The following is a 20,793-nucleotide window of genomic DNA, read 5'->3' on the forward strand; positions in this document are numbered from 1 at the left end:
TCCACCAAGGCCTCGGGAAGGCAGTAGATAGCCAGTGATAAATTTCTTTAATCCCTAGATCTTGCCTGTGGGCAAGTGGCTCCCCAGATCATCCAGGTGTGCAAGCACCTGCAGGATTTTGACAAATAACAGTAGGACAGGCCCTTTGCGAATGAACAGCGGCGGGCTCTGAGAAGCACTCTGCATACATAAACCAAAACCCCACGTACTCACTGAGGCTTGAAATTGCTTTAAGGAGACAACGGCTTTCATCTCACAACTACAGAAACCTTTGAAGGCCCTGGGTGAAGGAACTCATTGATTCTGGCTGATACACACTACTGCGCAAAACGGGCTGGAAGACTGCATGGTTGTGACCAGACCCATGGAAATGGATGTGAAGGAACAAAGGGGGTAGCAGACCATGGTGGGTCTTTTTGCTTGCCTCTAAAAATAATAATAATAATAATGATAATCACCTTCAAATCAAAAGACCCAGAGTGGGGTTTGGGGTTAGGGGTTACTGCCAGGGAGCTAACCATAAACAAGTTACCCCAAACTTTGAGCCTGATGCTATCCCCTATAGTGAAGGTACCCAGAGACGTCATTGCCTTGTGTGTGTAAAAGCACCCATCACATATGACCACAATCTGCAGGAAGAATACACATTCCTTTTTGCTCTGTGCCTCCAAACGTTTCAGCCTCTGTTCTTATACACATTAGCTCTACCCCCTTTCTTAGCATAATAGAGGTTGGGAGGGAGGATTCTGGAGCTAGCTTAGACCTGTCTCTAGCTAATCCTCATCTGGGTCTAGCTGCTGAACACCCCAGTCGTCTCATCTGAGAATGTGGAGGTAAAAGTGGCCGAACGGACAGACTGAGTTAATACCTGAATTGCATTCACAGTATGCCCTGGCATGAACAAACGTGCTGTGATGTTGGCTGGGAGCCCCAAGGGTCTCCCTCACCTGCCACTTTCTCAGAGCACTCAAGCCTAGGGCCCACCGCTTCACGTCTGCCCAGGGTTCCTAATTTCCTCCCCCATCCTATGGGCTCTCCACCACCACCACCCCTCCACAGGCCTTATCATCCTCCCTCCCGCAAACGCAATCGCAAACTCGGCGCTGGAGAGTCTATGACGTCACATAATGTTCCTGCTCGCTGGTGGGCAGGCAGTAGGGTTGCCCAGCAAGGCACTCCGCTAATAAAGCCCTGAGTGGTGCTTGCGTCCTTCGTGGTCCCGCCCTTTCGGAGTAGCTCTTGCCGCTCTTCCACCGCCAAAGGTCCCAGGCACTCCCCACATCTTTCGCCTGATAGCAGGCGCTAGGAGTCACCTGAAGCGGGATAGCCCCTTTGGGAGCCAACCTGAGGTAGGGGGAGTGGAAGGAGGAGGGGGAGTGGGAGGAGGGGGACGAGGAGGGGGAGTGGAAGGAGGAGGGGGAGTGGGAGGAGGGGGACGAGGAGGGGGAGTGGAAGGAGGAGGGGAGGGGCCATGGCCATGGCCACCGCTGCAGGGGACCCACCTGAATTCCCATCTCTTCCATGTCCACAGAACAGGGAAAGGGCGCGCAGAAATCTTTAAGTGGGGGAGTGTTGCTTTCTGGCCAAACTGTGTGTGTGTGTGTGTGTGTGTGTGTGTGTGTACCCAGAACTACTATTATATTTTTTTAATACTGTGGCTTGAAAACACAGTGGAATCTGATTAGCCCCCACTGCTTTTCCATTTGTAATGCAGACATAAGCACACATTTGGAAAGACAGTTGTGGGGACTAACGGGCGTGACCGACACACTATAAACTGGTCCCACTCGTTCTTTCACCAATATCTACTGAACTCTGAGTTCCAGGCATTAGGCCAGCACTAGGATTCTACAGTGAGCAAAATGCTGGCCAAGCCAGCCCTGGGCTTTACAACATATAAAGAAGTGTGTTAATCCAAGAATCACACAAATCTTGTCATCTTTAAGCTAAGTGTCACTGAAAAGGTGTCGTGGAACTGTCTTGGAGGTCAGGGAAGAATTAAACTGAGCTCTAAGGGAAGAATTAGCCTGTGTAAAGAAGGAAGCACATTCCAGGCCAGAGTCACTGTGTGTTCCAAGCCCACCACTGCCTATCTCAAGAGCAAGGATACACAGTGGCTTGGTCCTGTGTCCCAAGAACTGTTCATAGCAAACAACTCGGAGATTCCGGTGTGTGGAGCCTTTCATTCCTGTAACTGAACAAATTAACCGAACCCTTAGGCCACACCAATAAAACCAAATGACATCCCAGAACAGGCCCGTAGGTGATACTTGATAAACCTATATTCTTTAGCACTTAGCGAGTATGTGTTGGCTCAATGTTCTCCTCTGGGAGGCGTGAAGGTTTCCCTTAATCGGGCATTTATTGAGTTGTAAGAAGTGAAGGTGGGCCCTGGAATGTATAGTTGAAGAAAACCTACCCAAACCAAGAGCTTTAAGAATGGAAAAGAACTTTGCAAAACGCTGGAAGAGTGGAACCGTGAGAGAGTGGAACCATGAGATGGAATAGACCATTCCCCTCCTTTAAGAAATGGATGGGAATAAGTGGGTCATATGGCTCAGAGGCTGAGAAGTTGGGTCTGGATGACAAAGAACTTAAGATTCCAAAGCTCTGTGACTCAAGAGTGCACGGAACTCCTGAAAGAAAGTGACAGTAAGGAGACTTTTCTCTGCACTCCTGCTGTGTTGGACATTTCTACAAAGGTAATGCCACCACCCACTTCATCTTCCAGCCTTGAAAACTGGGAGTTACTCTAGACTCCTCTCTCCTCCACACCTCTTACCAACTCCTGGATGTCCAATCTCCTAAATGTCTGTTTCCTGTCCCTCCCTACTTTCTAGAGACTTGAAGCTCTGGTTGTGCTCAAAGAACTGCCAGGTTCCTATCTGGGCCCACCCCACTCTCCAAAGTTGACTCAGGAAGCTACTGGCCAGTGTGTTTCAGGCTCAAACAGAAACAGCACCAAGTAATTTTACAAGAAGGATCATCATTAAAAAAAATTAACAGCAATGAGCTTGAAGTGATGGAGGAGTGGCTAAAAAGAGATAGGGAAGAATCAAAAGATGCAGGGATCACAAATATGAGGAACAGCCTTGAGCTAGACCACTTCAGGGAAACACTAATACTGAGTGTGTTGTAGAGGCTTGTGACCACAGTTCCTCCGACCTCCAGGATGCCACCCCACAGAATTGACTCTCTAGGGTGTCAGAGAAACTATGAGATCATGACTCTCTGGCAGCACTCTGCTACAAAGCTTCCTAAGAAGGTGCCAGCAAGAGTCAGTCAGCTTCCCATCATTATAACCAAGTGCCAGAGGAAATTAACTTATAAGGAGACAAGACTTATTTTGGATCACAGTTCTAGTGGGTCTAATTCAAGATCAAGTGGCCCCATTAATTTTGTCCTCTAGCAATAGCAGCCCATCATAAAGTAAGGATGGAGAATCGTGGCAGATCAAGCCACTCATCTCCTGAGTCAGGAGGAAAAGAGAAAAGGAAGACCCTAAGATCACATGATCTCAAAAGTTCAAGCTCCTCTCAGTAGCACCCCCTGGGGACCAGTTCTTTAACATACAGACTTTAAGAGTTTATTACTAAACCATAGCACAAACAAAAAAAATGCCAGCTATGGGTACCACAGACATGCACTCGAGAGATGGCATAGAGCAGGAGTCACATGCTAGAGACGCTGTGTTTTAGGGTCCAGAGCTGGGGACACCAGAGACCCCCAAGTTGTCTGGACCTTTAAGAAAAATGGTTGCCCCTCCCTGTAGGTCCCTCCAGTGCTCTGTACAGGCAAAGCCCAACGTGATGGCAGCTGGCAGAAGGAAAACATTTAAAGGACCTACTTCCCTTTTGGCTGAGGCAGTGAAGGATGGCTTTAGAGTTGAGAGGCCATGATTTGATGATCAGTGTATCAGCAGAATCTGCCTGTGTGACCCCGGCCCATAAATCACCCTCCCAGCTCTCTGTTGCCTCTGACGTACAAAGCCTCAGAAGGGTTTTTACATTCAGACCTTGAGCTGAAACAGATCCAGCCTTAGATCCAATGGTCCCCTTTCATCTACGCTAGCACCATGATTACAGTTACTAAATTTGCCAGCTTCTAAAACCTCCAAACTGTTTGTTTTTCCTGTTTCTTGTGAATTCTCTCTTCTCTCTCAATGGCAAACATGTTTACTGAACAATTGCCCTCTACTCGGGGACTCTTCTGCTGGATGGGAACAGAGTAATAAGCATTCCAGGCCTCCCTATATCTCAGTCCCCGTTCCTTTGTTCTATCTAATGCAGGCTCCTTGACATTTACCATACTCTTATTCTTTTTTTTTCTTCTCTATATTACATCTTGACTGCATTTTCTTCTCCCTCCCCTCACCCAGTCTCTCCCTTCCATCTCTACTCTCCCTCAGATCCACCCCCTCTGCTGCCTCCTCTCAAAAAAGAGAAAGCCTCCAAGGGACATCAACTAAACACAGTGTAACATGCTACAGTAATACCAGGCACATACTGTCACATCAAGGCTGGATAAAGCAACCCAGTAGGAGGAAAGGGACCCACAAGCAGGCAAAAGAGCCAGAGACACCCCCACTTCCACCGTTAGGAGTGCCACGAGAAGACCAAGCTACTCAGTCAAAATGTCAGACCCCTACAGGCTCCCATGAGACCCAATCAATTGATCCAGTGGGCTGTGTTTGCAAGGTGTCCCTGACCATGAGGGACTCCTTTCCATTCCTTCATGAATTCGGTGTGTATGATCTATTTATTTCTATATTCTAGTGTCTAGTCTAATTCCAAGACAACACACAAAGTTGGATTAGGTTGATGGCTTTCCCAGGATCCAAAAGTTAAAGCTATGCCCAGTTCCATAATCCTGTTCTAGTGGCCAAGAGAGCTCCTTCACCAACGAGTGTATCTGCTATTTGAGCTGTTAGCTACACCTTGCTATGAAAGACAGTAGCTGTGTGTGTGCTATGTTAGAAAAGAGCAATATGATGTTGTAAATATGGAGAATACATGGTAAGGGGAGAGGAGCACAGTTCAGGTCTTGTCTTTTAGACTACTGTGCATTTGCCCGAGAACTTTTATTCCTACACTTCAAGTCTCTGAATCAAGATTGCTACAATTATAGTAGAAGTAGGGAGAATGCCTAAAGGGGGGGGGGATGGTGTGAGTTTTTTTTATGAAAAAACAAGTATTTGTTTTGTATACCTAGGTAAAAATACTACCATCATATACTTAGAAATACTTACATCAGGGCTGGAGAGATGGATTGGTGGTTAAAAGCACTGGCTGTTCTTCCAGAGGACCCAGGTTCAATTCCCAGAACCCACATGGCAGCTTACAACTGTCTATAATCCCAGTTCCAACATCCTCACACAGACAAATGTGCACATAAAATAAAAAAAAAATACTTCTATTGTATACCTAGATAAAATTTTTTCATCATATTCTTAGAAAGGACAAGGCTAAGGTGACACCAGATCCCAAAATCGGGAAATCACATTAGACAGCTTTAGGAAGCATGTGACAGTCTGTGGACAAGCTATGTACAAATGATATTTAGGGGCCATTGATGTAAACAGGGAGGAAATTTTTGAAATACAAGTGTGACTAAGCATGATAGATTGAAAGAAGTACCTGTCCAGCTGCTAAATAATGTGGAACTTATGGCTTCTAGAAGGTGGTACTAGCATGATGAATATGAAAGTTTGGGAACTTGAGAAAATTAAAAAAAAAAACTACTCAAAAAAACAAGGATGCAGTCAAGTGAGCCTGCTCTTAGCAATATTGCTGTTGGCATGCAAACACTGTATCTGCTTGAACATGGATTTTGCCCAAGATAAAAGATCCAGGCTTCAATAATAGAAAGTTAGAGAAATAAAGAAGGCTAATATAAATAAGATAAATTGTAGAGTTTTAAAACAATTTTTTTAGACAGGACCTCACTAAGTAGGATGCATGGCCTAAGACTCCTATGCAATCTCCCTCTTTCTGCTCCTGAGTGCTGGTATTACAGGCATGTTCCACCATACCAGGCTTTAATTTGTGGGGATCTGGGAAGTCACATAGAGTATCATTCTGATTAGAAAATAAATGAAGAGTCACTGAAGGCTTTTGAGGGTTTCTGGGTGGTTAAGGATGTTGATCTGACAAACTAAGAAAATGCCTTAGTTTCCCGGCATTGGAAAACTCTTAATATCAGAACTTACCTACCCATCGGTTCTTGCAAGGACTAAGTGAGGTGAAGAATGTGAAATGGTTGCGTTATGCCGGTTGTGTTCTGAGTATGCCTTTTCTGAGTATGGCAATTGTCAGAATGTGCTTAAAGAGACAATAGCAAAAAAAAAAAATCTGGGCATAAAATTGGGACCTACTCTGACAAAAGACTTCTGTTCTACTCAAGGTGCTAAGAATGAGCTTTATACGATGCAGATGAGATTACCCAGAACATCTTAGTTATTTGTGAGAATGGGAAAAGATAGTTCTTTAAACTTGGGGCTGTCCTGGACACAAATCCTTGCATCCTAAATTTATTAAGACTACCCTTAATTTTACTTCTTGAATAGTGAAAGTAATTATGATAATTTAACTCAATATTCTGTTCTTACCCTTGTACTAATGTCATCTTTTATTTTATTTTTACATATATTTTTATCACTGTTGGCAGGTGACATCATCAACTTTTAGACCATCAATATTAAGCCATTGTTTTCCCATGTAATTATTCTGTATTTTCTTTTCCTTCTGGCCAATATTACTTTCTGGCATCATTTTTCTTCAGCCTAAATGACTCTACTAAAGTCTGGATGTTGTGGACCAACTTTGACAAAAACACCTCTTGCTAGGGTAGGGGTGTGGGATTTTTGAACTATTAGTAAAGAATATAAAGATGCATAAAAAAAAGAATAAGAGCAGAAACCAAGTATTGGGAGGGCATTCCTGTGAATATTGACATCACCTACATTTATTTTTTATATGTTTTTAAAACCCAATAAAAATGGGGTGGAGGGTGGGGATGTCAACGATTTGACCTACATAGCCAACCCTCTGGATGTATAGAACATTACACTCCGCAACTACAAACTCAACTTTCTTTTCAAGTACACGTGGAATATCTACCAGAACAATCTGAAGGAGAAACACAGATGAGAGGGGATAGACCCTTAGAAAACATATCTTTAAAGGGATGGAAGAGACACAGAGCAGCATACACTAAAGTGCACCCAGAAACTAAACATAGTTCAGACAAACAAGTTGGAGTAACCATTCCCGGTGGAATGAAGTGCTTCTTGGGGGAGCAATCCGTTATTTAAAAAGCAGTAGAGAATGATGGAAGAAAATATGTCCCTGGAAGAACCATTAAATTTAGAAACGAGGGAGACTGCTCACCTTTATCCATGAAATTAGTGGCAAGGCAGTCATCAGATGGAAGATTTTCTAGAAGAAGCTAAGGAGCACGCTGCAGAGGGAAGGGAGTCAATCTGTGGGCAGCCTGCGTGGTCCGGCAGGGAAGAAAATGAGATCATTTGAGAAGTAATGAGATCAAAAAACAGTTTTTTAAAAAGGAGTGCAGACTGTGACTTACTTAATGGAAGCTGTGCGACAGAGGTGAGGACACAGATGGCATCTTCCAGAGACTGCAAAGGGATAAATGCCACAGTCTTGTTCACTGGGCTTTGTAAAGGAGAAGAACTGGGTGTCTGAATGCTGGAGAAGGGGACAGGAGACCGGAAGGCACACTGAGGGTGGCAAAGGGGTGAGGGTATAAGTTCACTCTGATGCAATGAGGGACAGTCATTGGGTGGGACACAGGCTAGCAGTGAACTAAGAAACTGATTAGTGGCCCTGGGGAGCAGGTACTAAGCAGAAGCACTCAGTAAGTCAGCTACCTTAGTAGGTGTGATGTAAAGTAGGGGTTCACTGAAATGGACGTTATTGTAAAACTTAGGTTTTATGGAGCAAGGTTTCAAGAACAACCTGGGTCATAGGTGACTGCCGATTATATGGAGCCTAACTGTGCACAAACCTATGCCCTAGAGTGTTAGAGAGAATCAGCACGGCCCACTGGACATGGCAACCAAGCTCTTTCCACGTGTGTGTCTCTAGATGCCTTGCTCAACTTGCACAGCCTTAGAATCCCATGACCACCTCAAAATGTCGTTGGTTTTGGTCAAGCCGCCAAGAACTTCTCTTTAAAAACTTGTTCCTTAGTTACGGTTTCTATTGCTGTGAAGAGACACCATCCATGCACTGAGATGCATTTTTACTAGTCTTTGGAGTGAGAACACTCCCACTGGACTGCTAACCTCTGACCTCACTTCTCCTTGAAAGCTCTTAACTGTGTTAGTAACCATTTTACAAGTGGTGTTTATCACGCTAGTGATTAAAATTGTCTAACCATTTTGGAAGTCAGTAAACTAATGTTGTTCTCTGAAGATCACTGATGTGTGTCATCTAATCTCCAGAAAAAGGAATGAGTCTAGCAAACTCCCCTGGGTAGGTAGCTTGGTAGGGACACAACAAAGGACGTCTTCATTGCTCGCAGTCACATACATACAGGTGGGAACCCTGGTGGCCTGGACTTTATTATTGATATCCTTTCAAAATGGAATTCACATCCACAGGTGAATGGGCAGACCAGGGTGCCTATGGGAACAACCTAAACCATTTACATACTTCTTGGGGTTCCATGACCAATGAACAAACAGCACAAGAAAAGGCCTAACTTCTGTCATCAAACTTTCTGTCTGCTCAGACTGTATTTAATGACATCCAGAAAGTCTTCCTTATCTTGTTAGGTCTCTGCTTCAAATCTTGCATCTTGTGTAGTTCATTTTGGTACTTTTTTTGGCAGGATAGTTGACATCCTCCAAACATGCCTCTTCGGGGGTCCTAACTAGTATATTAAACTAATACTGTTAGCTCTACAGATATATCATTCTTTTTTATTTTTCTCCACTCTATTCCCTTCCTCTCCCCTCCTCTACTACCCTCTCCCATGGTCTCCATGATCCCAATTTATTCAGGAGATCTTGTCTTCTTCTACTTCTCATGTAGATTAGATCCATGTATGTCTCTCTTAGGGCCCTCTTTGCTGTCTATGTTCTCTGGGATTGTTAACTGTAGGCTGGTTTTTCTTTTCTTTATGTCTAAAGCTACTTATGAGTGAGTACATATGATATTTGTCTTTCTAAACCTGGGTTACCATGCTCAATATGATGTTTTCTAGATCCATCCATTTGCCTGCAAATTTCAAGATGTCATTATTTTTTTTCTGCTGTGTAGTACTCTATTGGGTAAATGTACCACATTTTCCTTATCCATTTTTCAGTTGAGGGGCATTTAGGTTGTTTCCAGGTTCTGGCTATGATAAACAATGCTGCTATGAACATAGTTGAGCACATGTCCTTGTGGTACAATTGAGCATTCTTTGGGTATAATACTGAAAAGTAGTATTGCTGGGTCTTGCAAAAGGTTGTTTCCCAATTTTCTGAGAAATCACCATACTGATATCCAAAGCAGTTGTACTAGTTTTCACTTCCACCAGCAATTGAAGAGTGTTTCCTTTACCCTACAACCTCTCCAGCATAAGTTGTCATCAGTGTTTTTTTATCTTGGCCATTCTGACATTCTGTATATGATTTGCATTTCTCTGATGGCTAAAGATGTTGAGCATTTCCTCAAGTGTCTCTCAGCCATTTTGGATTTCTCTGTTGAGAGCTCTCTGTTTAGGTCTGTATTCCATTTTTTTTATTGGATTATTTGTTCTTTTGATGACCAATTTCTTGAGTTCTTTGTATATTTTGGAGATCAGACCTCTGTCTGATGTGGGGTTGGTGAAGATCTTTTCCCATTCTCTAGGCTGCTGTTTTTTCTTGTTGGCTGTGTCCTTTGCTTTACAGAAGCTTCTCAGTTTCAGGGGGTCCCATTTATTAATTGGTTCTCTCAGTGTCTGTGCTGCTGGGGTTATATTTAGGAAGTGCTCTCCTGTGCCAATGCAGACACATCATTCTATAAGGGAACCTCATGATTCAGTACACGCTGGGTGTGTCACCACTGTGTTCCAATAGTGTGTCCCAGACTGTCCTCTTCCTATTCCTTTACTCCTTTTGGTCCCATTCATGGTCAGACAGTGTGGTACAAGAGTGCGTTACGGGAGACATTTGGGCTTTATTTCGTCATTATGTGACTAGTCCTTCATTATTTGACCCCAGGCTGACGGGAACTACAGTTGTCCAGTTGCCACGAATGCTTCTGCATTTTTCTAAAGCCCCGCTTTTCCTCGCGTGGTTTTGGAAACTTCTGAAAGGCCCTGACTTTGGAGGAGGAGGTATCTGTGTGGTCAGAGCTGTTTTGTGACAACACAATCATTCTCTGCCTCCTCTGTCACTCTGAAAGTGCACAGCAGAGACTCCAAGCAGGACAGAACACCAATAGGATGTGAAACTATCTTCATTAAGCCAGGCATCCGCGCCTTTGTGGGAGAGAAGCAAACAGTGCCGCTCTCCCCAAGCATCCCCCACAAAAGTGTAGCTATTTTTCATAAAAAACGTACTATTTACAGTAACATCTAAGAGATTTATTTCTGTTTTAAATATAATTAAAATATTCAATTTTGATTTCTAAAATAGCAAACGCTGATAGACTTAAACCATTAACAAAAGCAGTTGGGAGGGAAAGGGGGCGATTAGAGGAGAGAGAACGGGAGTAGATTTGATCAAAACACATTACACACACATAAAATTCTTGAACAATTAAATGCAAAATATTACACCCACACAGTGAAATTTTTAAAAACAGAATTTTGATATGCGGGGGGGGGGGGGGAGGCTGGAAAGGTGGTTCAGTTGGCAAAAGCACTTGCTGCCGCCAAACCTGAGGACCCGATTTCAGTCCTTGGGACCTGCACAGTGGAAGAGGAGAACCAACTCCTGCAAGGTGGCCTCTGACCTCTACAGGTGCTGTGTGGCACTTGTGCCCCCCCCCCCCACAGTAAATAAATACATAGCATTCACAAGGGACATTGTGTTGTTAGATTGTATCTTAAGGCCTTGGCATAGTGTACCTGGCAGGTTTGCTCTTTTGCTGGCTTTCCCAAGCATTATTAGGCTTACAAAAATTGAACAGAGAAGAGAATACAAATTAAAAATAGTCCCGCTCTGTATATTCCTAAGTGAATTATATTTTAATTACTGAATGATTTGCTAGTCTTTTAAAAATGCTGAGCTAATTAATAAAATTTATAATACTTAGGAATATTCTTTTTTTTTTCTTTTCTGGAGCAGAAAATCCACCCAGAGCCTCACAGCTGCTAGGCAAGTGCCCTAATGCTGAACTAAAACCCCAAGCCAAAATTATTCTTTACAGCAGAAAACAGTGTGTGTGAGGTGTTCACGGAGGCTGTGGGTTTCCTGTGAGGTGTTCACAGAGGCTGTGGGTTTCCTGTGAGGTGTTCACAGAGGCTGCGGTTTCTTGTGAGGTATTCATGGAAGCTGTAGATTTTTGACTGCAACAAATCAATTTTCAAAGAAAGTCAAGTTGAAACTTAAAAATTTGAGCATTTAAGTAAGGGGGAAATTTAGGAAATATTGAATATAATTATTAAAATGCTAATACTTCAATATAATTATTTATTTCAAGAGGTATACAATTAAAATATTCTAAAGTTTTTATTATGTTAAAGTTAGATTTTATTTATAGAATTGGTTGTATTAATTTTCATTTTTGTTTTTAGAAGGAAGCATTTGCAATTTCTATAAACAAAAAAGTCATTTTTTTAAAAATCCATTATATGTTTGATTTGAGATTAAGATCAAAAACCAAAATGACTCTGTAATCTCAGCTCCTGTGAAGCAGAAGGCTCTTGAGTGCACAGCACTAGATTATTCAGTGAGATCTTGTCTCAAAACCCAAGGTCGGAGATGAAGCCAGTGGTGGAGCCCTATCTACCCTGGGCAAGACCCTGAGTTTGATTCCCCAGCACAAAAAGCTTAGAATAAGGGCATGATCTAGTCATAAATGAACAAATGTAAATTATTAGAGACAGATAATGATTTATGGAAGCATATATTTGTTACAAAGAACTAATGTGAAAATTTAAGAATAAACTTACAAAAATCTTTGAAACACAGATGCACAAAGATTGACACTGATAACAAATACATCACAGTTAAGAGAAAAATCAGATTTACAGGGCTGTTTTATTGTCGTATTTAACGGGGAAAGCCCTTTATGTGTGCCTGTTGGCAGGTGTTATGCATAAAAGGTTAAGCACAAAAAAAAAAAAAAGGTACTGAAATCTGGAAGTTTACTGACTGCGCCAAACAGCATCCAAATATAATTTCAACTACTGTCTGCTTGTAAATGGCTGTAAAGTTCGCATCACTGTAGACTGTTTACAACCCTCTCTCTCTGTGCACACCTGCTCTCCATCCTGGACAGCCAAGGCAAGGAGCGCTGCTTCCCTGAGTAAGAGACAGGGCAGGATTGGATACAAAATGTCAACAATACTTGCTACTACCCAGGTTCTCTAGGAAAGTTCCGGATGGTCTCAAGGTGAATTCTGGGGTTGCGTAGGGTTGGAATAGAAGAAAGAAAGGGAGGCCATTAGAGCGGCAGTAATTTCCCAAGGGAAAAGGAGAAACATAGGTGTTACCCTCTGCAAGTGTAATCCCTTAGGCAGTGGGCGCAGCAGACAGTGCTAGCAATAGTGGCAGGAAATAGAGAGATCATGGAGAACTTCAACGGTCTGGGTCTGATTGCTGCTTTGTAAGCAGGGCTTTCTGGTCTACAAAAAGCAGTCAGGAAGATGAATGTGACCTTGGTAGGATGGACCAGAGAATGACCTGAAATGAGGATATGGTGGGTGAGGAAGGGCAGTGCCAGAGACAGAGGGGCAGAGATAGAGAGGGATGAACAGGAGACACCCATCAAAGGAACTATCAATGGGATTTAGTGAGATTCAAAGGACCAAGACCTGACTGAAGGGCTTTGAGGCCCCTGGACAGAAGATGAGGAGTGCTGTGTTCAGTTTGGTGATCTGCAGATATACCTCAGTAGGGCAGTGCTTGCTAGCATGCATGAGACCCTGCATTCCATGCCCCCACATGTCCCCCACACCTTTTTTCTTAAGATCCCATTAAAATATTTTAAGACAGTAAATGGTGCATTCACTGTGGAAAACTCGGCTCCTCAAAAACTTTGGTTGAACTCACCATGTGGCCCAGCAATTCTACCTCTGGTTATTCACCCAAAACAACGAAAGCCGGGAAAAGCTAGATATGTATGCACTCGTGTTCAAAGCAGGATTATTAAAATAGCCGAAAGATGCCATCAGCCTATTATAAATGCCCAATGACAGATGAATGCATAAGCAAAGCAACCAAAAAGGGCTGTGTGTTTATGGAACATTGTGCACGCCTAAAAAGGATGGAGGTTTTGGCACATGCTGCACCATGCATGAAGCAGAAAGACATTATACTAAACAAAATCTACCAGATCCAGAAGGACAAATGTGTATGGCCCCTGTACATAAGGCTCCTAAAGGAAGTAAAATTCACGGGATGAGAAGGCAGAGCTGTCGTTAGTGGCAGAGACAAAGGAGGACTGAGCCTTTCTGTCCAACCCTAGAGTTTCCATCGGAGATCATGAGATAGCTCTGAAAATGGATGTGTGTGTGTGTGTGTGTGTGTGTGTGTGTGTGTGTTGACTATAGAGAAATGTGTATATATGTAATGCTGTACACTGAAAACAAATAAAATGGTAAATCTCATGCTACATTTTTATCAGAATAAATTCAGACACACAAATAAGCAATCTAAGGCACTGTTGTTTGTTAAATAAAATAAGTCATCCAAACCAATCTACAAGGCTGCGCTTGGTGGCTGATATCTGTAAACCCAGCAATTGGAGGCGGAAGCAGGATAATCATGTGTTTAAAGGCATTCTCACTACAAAGTGTGTTCAGGGCCAGCCTGAGCTACATGACACCTTGACTCAAAACAAAACAAAAATGACTTGCAATAGTAGCTTTGGAAAGCACAGCTTATGCATAAAAAATAAAGTGTGTAATATAAATATAGGTATGTGGGAGCTGGGATGTAATTGCCCCCCCCATGAGCTCATCCGGAGTGGCACTAGTAGGAGGTGTAACTTTGTTGAAGTAGGTATGGATGGCCTTGTTGGAGGACGTGTATCACTTTGAGGGTAGGTTTTGAGGTCTCCTTTGCTCAAGATACTGCCCAATGGCACAGTCTAGTTCCTGTTGCCTCTGATCAAAATGTAGCCAGCACCATGTCTGCCTGTATGCCCCATGTTCCTCGCCATGATGATAATGGACCGAACCTCTGAAACTGTAAGCAGCCACCTCCATGAAATGTCTTCCTTTGTAAGAGTTGCCGTGGTCATGGTGCCTCTTCCCAGCAATAGAAACCCCTGACGACATCGTCTCCCACTCCAACCAGGGAAATTACCAATTCTGAATTGGTATTTCTCACCCCTAGTCATTATTACAATACTGAGAGGATCCCAAGCAATGAACTCTCTACTTTCCCCTGAGCACTGTGAGACTCCCCTATGGTGGTGTACTGCCAATTCTGGACTGGTGCTTATCACCCCTGATCATTATTATTATATTTATATAATTTAGAGGATCCCAAACAATGCCCTGCTTTCTCCTGGGCACCGTGAGAGTCCCCCATGGTGATGTATCTCCAGACTCAGAATGGTCCTGTGAAGGCAGTATCCATAGACTATATGTGGTTTGCCTTGAAGTCTCTCTTAGCCATAGTGACATCTAATCCAACATCTCAATCTGGTTGATTGGTGGTTTGTGTCTCTTCACCTTCCACGGTTCTGTGTCTGTGCAGGCTTTCTCAGCTTTGACTGTCCCTAGAGTTTACATCAGATTTCTGTCTTTCACTGACCCACTTAAGGCTATTTCCTTTCATTGTGTTTAGAGATCAGCATGGATTCTTCTCAACTGTCTTATTAGTCCACATTTCCTCGGTTTCCTCCCCACCTCGTTTTTCGTTTTATTTTGAATTGATCAAGATGTTTTGGGTTTGGGGGGTTGTGTTTGTTTGTTTTGTGTGAAGGATCATTGGGTGTATACTTAAGTTCTGTTCCTTCTTTTTACATACCTAGTAGTTACTTTTATGACGTTTATAATCTTTCTTCTCTATTAGCTTGTGAGAAGTATTAGTAAAATGTACACATAGTTGACATTTTATGAAGTCTAAAATTAAATGTCTTTATCCTCATCTTCCAAATAAATGAATAACTAAAAAGTAGTGGCAAGGCCAGTCGGTGTGTGGCAGATGTCTTTAATCCCAGCACTCAGGAGGCAGAGGCAGGCGGATCTCTGTGAGTTCGAAGCCAGCTTGTCTGCAGAGCAAGTTCCAGGGAGAGACTCCAAAGTTGCAGAGAAACCCTGTCTTCAAAACAAAACAAAAAGTAGTGAAACGCCACCAACCTAAGACCACAGTTATCTATTGTCTTAGGGTTTCCCAAGTAGGCATTGTTGGCATCAATCTAAACTTAGCTCTTTTGTGTGATGTCACCCTCTTGGAACCGTTTTCTCTCCCCACACAAATCTATGGAGCCAGCTCTCAGTGTGTGACCCTACACACAATTGTTTCCGATCTGCGTTCTTACACTAAAGATGTTATTCTTTGCACCCACACCAAAGACGATGTTCCTGTGGGGTCTCAAGTGCAGGCCAGAAAAGGAGAGTGTCCTTTAGTTCAGTCACTTCTTGTCGGTGGGCCAATCCCTGGTCCATCCCCTCCTTGCACTGCCTTTTATAGCCCACATTCAAGTTCTTTCCAGCCACATTTGCCTCCAGGTCAGCTCAAAATCTTCATGTGTTCCCCATTCTGGGCTCTCTGTCTTGTTCTTGATTTGACAGCTGAAGATTTCTCTCTCTTTACTGCAAGCTCAGCAAGGCAGTACACAAGGTGCTTACCGAGATCTGTCAGCCATCTCAGTGTTTTGAAGCTGGGACAATTTACTCTTTTGAGTCTGCCTCCTTCAGAGACTTTGAATCCTTTGTTTGTATAGAGGAGTGTATTCCATCTGTAGATTCTCATGTTGATATAACATGAAAATGTTAGAGTAGACAAGAAGACACAAATATAAAGAGTGTGGTTCATCAACTGACTGTTTGATAATGGCCTTGATTTGGAAAAGACCTAGTGTCAATCATAGAATAGGACTCATGGAGCCAGTTTTGCTACAGTTCTCATCCAGGGAAGTGTTGAGGGAACACAGAAAGGTGTTCATGATTCGGTGCTACATAAGCTGCTTTGTGTAACCCTGTCTTTTATTTATACACACACACACACACACACACACACACACACACTATACGTATGTAGATTTGGGGATGACATATTAAGGAATGTTTTTGTTTACTTCTGCTGGCTTCTATTTTTTAAGTACTTGTGTTTTTTCATGTAAAGGACATAATTATTTACAGCACAATGTAGCCAGGCGGTGGTGTCCCACGCCTTTAATCCCAGCACTCAGGAGGCAGAGGCAGCAGATCTCTGTGAGTTCAAGGCCAGCCTGGTCTACAAGAGCTAGTTCCAGGACAGCTAGAGCTGTAACACAGAGAAACTCTGTCTCAAAAAAACAAAAACAAAACAAAACAAAGCATACAGCACAATGTAAAGATCGGTGCTCTCCTTTCTAGACTGCATATATCTTGTGGGCTAGCCTATCATCCAAAATAAGTATTATATCAGGTCTGTGGGACCTCTTATTCCAGACCGCTTTCTTACAGTTCATGATTGCTATACTCTGGTTTCTCTTAAGATTATAAAAATCCTTCGCCTTTTACAGTTCGTGATTGCTGACGACTCAAATACAATCCCCGTGTTCTGTTTTGTCTTGCGCTTAGGTGCAGCGATCAATGCCTCAGACAGACAAGCAAGTATGCATCCCACCAGAGCTGCCGGAACTGCTGAAGCAGTTTACCAAAGCTGCCATTCGGACGCAGCCTCCGGATCTCATCCAGTGGGCGGCCGAGTAAGTTGTTCCTACCAGAGGGTAAGGGTGAGGAAAGAGGGTTTGTGGGAAACCGAAGAGGCTGGCAAGCCCTCAGTCAGGCAATCAGGCTGTTAAGGAGAAGCTGAGTTTTAAAAATAAATGCATCAAAAAGAGAGAGGATGGGATGCCCTTCCCTAAGCTCGTAGCAAAGGAGGAAGTAGGCCAAGTGTCCTGGGGTAAAGACTACCAGTTAGTTTACCGTCACACTTAGCACAGGACCACCTAGGCCATCCCTGCCTCCCATCAGCTTGTCCTGTTTGGAAGGGGCCTGGGAATCTGGCTTGCAGCTCAACTCACCTTTCCTTGGTTTACGCCTCAACTTATCCTCTTCTCACCGCTAGATGGCAGCAGTACACCTAGTGGGGCGGTGCGCGATCCCGCAGGGAGGAGGAGGAGGTGGTCTCTCTCCGAGCTGGTTCCCTCTGATTAATGAAACACCTTCCTTCATGGCTGTGGAAACTCAAACCTGTGCCAGAATAAAGACGCTTTGCATCCCGTCTGGGGGGTGGTGGAGGGGGTCTGTTATTGATTAAAAAAAAAAAAAAACTAACTAAAACTGATCCCTCCCCTCTGCATGAAGATGTCCGTGGTCACATGACTTTCTGGAAAAAGAGGCAGAACTGGGTGACGAGGTCAAGTTGGGCTCCACGGTGTGCCTATAGCACCCTTGCTCCTCGAAGGGCCCCTGGAGGCTGCTCAGTGGGTGAACTTACACAGCGGGCTGACCTCACCGTGGCCGCTTCACGTAGAAAGCCTCTCAACTATGAAACTGCTTTTTACACTTGCCTGCTGGAAACTGGGCAGCCTCGGTGCCTGATCTGGGAGCTAACAAGACGCTCCCAGGTCCTTTTCTAGCTGTTTCTCTCGCTGGCGGGTTACTTCCTTAGCGGTGCCTCTGCGGGAAGATACCTCGGTCTGTGGAGGGAAAGGGCTCGGGGAAAGAGAACCTGGGGTGTGTGTGGGTGCCTCCAGCAGGTGGTGGAGACAAGCTGTGGAGCCCTTTCAGGAGGAATAAACTCCCCCGCTCCCAGGTTGAGCCAGTAGGAAGCCTTTGAGAAAGTAAAGCCCTGGTGCTTTTAAAAGGCCTAAAGGGAATTGCTTTGCTTAGTCATGACTCCCGTGTCGTTTTCTATTTTGAACTGTATGTATTACCTCTAAGATTACACTTTAATGTCAGAAGACTAATTTCTTTTGGCATAGACAGATTTTGTATTATGCCATATGATTGCTTAAAACTCCATTTGATTGTTCTTGTGCTCCTCGGTTATCAGAAGAAAAATGACATTTCTTGATATTGTCCCTGACATTTATGGAGAATAACTTTCTGCCGCTGTAGCCTGCTTGCTCCATACTGTGTAGTGTGATAGATACACATTTTTTTTTTAAGACATCCGTGCAAGATCAGTCTGTACTTCAACTGCAGTCAAAAAGAGCACGGTCTAAGAACATTCTGCATCCCATTTAGACATCAAAAGCTCTCAACCACTCATTTTCTGTGACTCCCAAACTTGTAGGGTTCCAGCACATGGAACGCCATCAGGTATCTCCAGGATAAAATAAGTATTTAGTTTATCACAAGCAGGAATTTCCTCCCCCTGTGCCCCAACAATGTAGAAGCCAATTCTCCGGGCATCAGCGGGGCAGATGCCAGTTTGTCCTGCAGCAGGCAGTGTGAGAGCCTAAATCTCTCCAACCATAGCTGTGGCCTCATTCACTTGCAAATGGAGCTCAGAGATTTAGAGGGAGGAGTCCATGGATGCGGCTTCGTTTCCGCCGATTTCTAACCAATAACACAACTCAAATACTATTCCTCCGAGAGTGCCAAGAGTAACTCCACCCAGGTACATCTGTATAATGGTGCCATGGTATTGCTATTCCTGCCATTTCATCTCCTCATCTGGTTGTAAAGTCAGAGGCCACAATCCCGTTCTAGGTGTCCCATTGTATCTGTCCCCACCCAAACACTGGTCTGCCTCCAGAGAGTTCCCAGGTAAAGGCTCAAAAGCATCTAAGTATTTCTACAGCTGAGGACCTCCAGCCAGGGACTAGAAGTTACTGTTTGGATCCACGTCTCTTTAGTCCTGCTTGTCTTGTGTCTCAGAGATGAGCAATAGTTAGCTCTGTCATGTATACTGAGCCTACAGAGGCCTTTTATAAAACACGCTCTGTATTTTATGCTACCTGCTTCTGAAGAAAGGAATGGAGTGAGGGCAGGAAGGGGCGGAGGTTTTGATGGGGACAGACCCTGGCATCTTGTTGCCCACGTCCTCTCCCTGTGGCAGGAGGCTAATTTCCTATTGTGCCAGTCTTGAAATAGGACCTGACCTATCTTTCACATCACCCCCAAATCAAGTTCATCCCACAAAGCTGCGACACACGGCAGCCATATTTAAGTAAGTTCTGACGGAAGCGAGAAGGGGTGCCTTGTACGCACCATATCAGGTTGTTTTATCCCCTCCTTGACGTATCTTACTGCCCTTCTCCCCTTTGCTGAGGTCCCATGCCAGCCTCACTCACCCCCGAACATTCCATGTGCTCTTGTTTTCATAGATGCACCTTCCCCCCACCTGCCAAACACACACATACAGATGTCCTATAAATGTCCTAGGATCTCGGTTTGTCTGTGCGTGCGAATACAATACTAAGAAGGGATGGGCGGGGTGACTGAACATGCCTCGGGTGATGGCTTGCCAACGTTTTCTTGATTGTTCCCCATTATTCTTAGAGAAAAGAAAACCCTTTCGTTCCCTAAGTGTTCTTCATACCTTAAAGTGGAAATAACACAATCAGACTTTGTCCGTATGCAAACGAACTAAAGATGGTAAAATACTGCTTCTTAACTACTCACTTCCTCCGAAAGGAAAAGGAAAGAAAAGTAAATAAACTATCGAGCGGTCACTGGAGCCTGCGAGCCTTCCTCTACTCCCTTTTCTCTGCAGGTATTTTGGGGCCATGTCCCGTGGAGAGATGCCCCCAGTGAGAGAGAGGTCTGAGCAAGTTACTTTGTCCAACTGGGCTGAGCTGACCCCCGAGCTGTTGAAGGTCCTGCATTCTCGGGTATGGAGAATTCACAGATGGTGTGGAGACTGAATGGGTTCGGCATGGGTTACCTGTACTTCCGCCAGGCAGGTAGCCATCAGCGCTACCCCAAAGTTTACTAAAGCCTGGCCTAAAAGGGCTTCCTTCAGAGAAACAGGAATCAGTATGGAAGAAACTGATGGATGATGGGCTGTCTCCTGGGGTCACCACAGATTCCCCCGAATCTGGAAGACTATTTAGGGGCTCAGTGGAATGAATGCTGCCTAGCCTAGAGACAGTAACTCCCCAGGCTCCTCAGCATCTCCCTGATGGATCCAGACCAGGAGAGATCTCGCACAATCTGGAGAAAGTGCAGACTCTACTTTCACCACTGCCCAGCCTTCAGGACAAAGCGTGCCAATCCCCACGCATTCTCCCAGGAGTTGGCCTGTGATGGAAAAGGAGGGACTGGCTTGAGAAACTGGTGGTTGGTCCAGTTCCCAGGATATGGTTGAGCAGCATGGTGCCCCACTTTAGGGGAGGCTTGGGTGACCGGGGACCCACTGGAGCTTGGGTTCCAGAGTTCCAGCATTTCCCTTGGCTCAGAGGCCCTGGCAAAGGGTTGGGACACTTAATGGGGCATCTGCACCTCACCGTGCCATTAGCTAACTGGCACCCATCCTTTAACGGCAGCTTTCTAACTGCCGAGTTTTCTGTGGAGTGAACA

At 44.3% G+C, this 20,793-nt stretch overlaps 1 protein-coding gene across 1 annotated transcript in view; it reads left to right on the forward strand.

Annotated features, from left to right (window-relative positions):
- Window positions 1-1,154: 1,154 nt before the first annotated feature.
- Window positions 1,155-20,793, forward strand: part of Ropn1 (rhophilin associated tail protein 1) — a 29,856-nt gene continuing 10,217 nt past the window's right edge. Inside the window, exons 1-3 of the mRNA XM_041673373.1 lie at window positions 1,155-1,349; window positions 16,900-17,027; window positions 19,988-20,105. Of these exons, the coding sequence (XP_041529307.1) occupies window positions 16,912-17,027; window positions 19,988-20,105 (234 nt within the window). The 5' untranslated portion in view covers window positions 1,155-1,349; window positions 16,900-16,911. The remainder of the gene's footprint in view (window positions 1,350-16,899; window positions 17,028-19,987; window positions 20,106-20,793) is intronic.

The sequence above is a fragment of the Microtus oregoni genome, unplaced genomic scaffold (assembly GCF_018167655.1).
Source record: "Microtus oregoni isolate MIOR12 unplaced genomic scaffold, Mior012 000023F_ref0000262, whole genome shotgun sequence".
Classification (NCBI taxonomy): Eukaryota; Metazoa; Chordata; class Mammalia; order Rodentia; family Cricetidae; genus Microtus; species Microtus oregoni.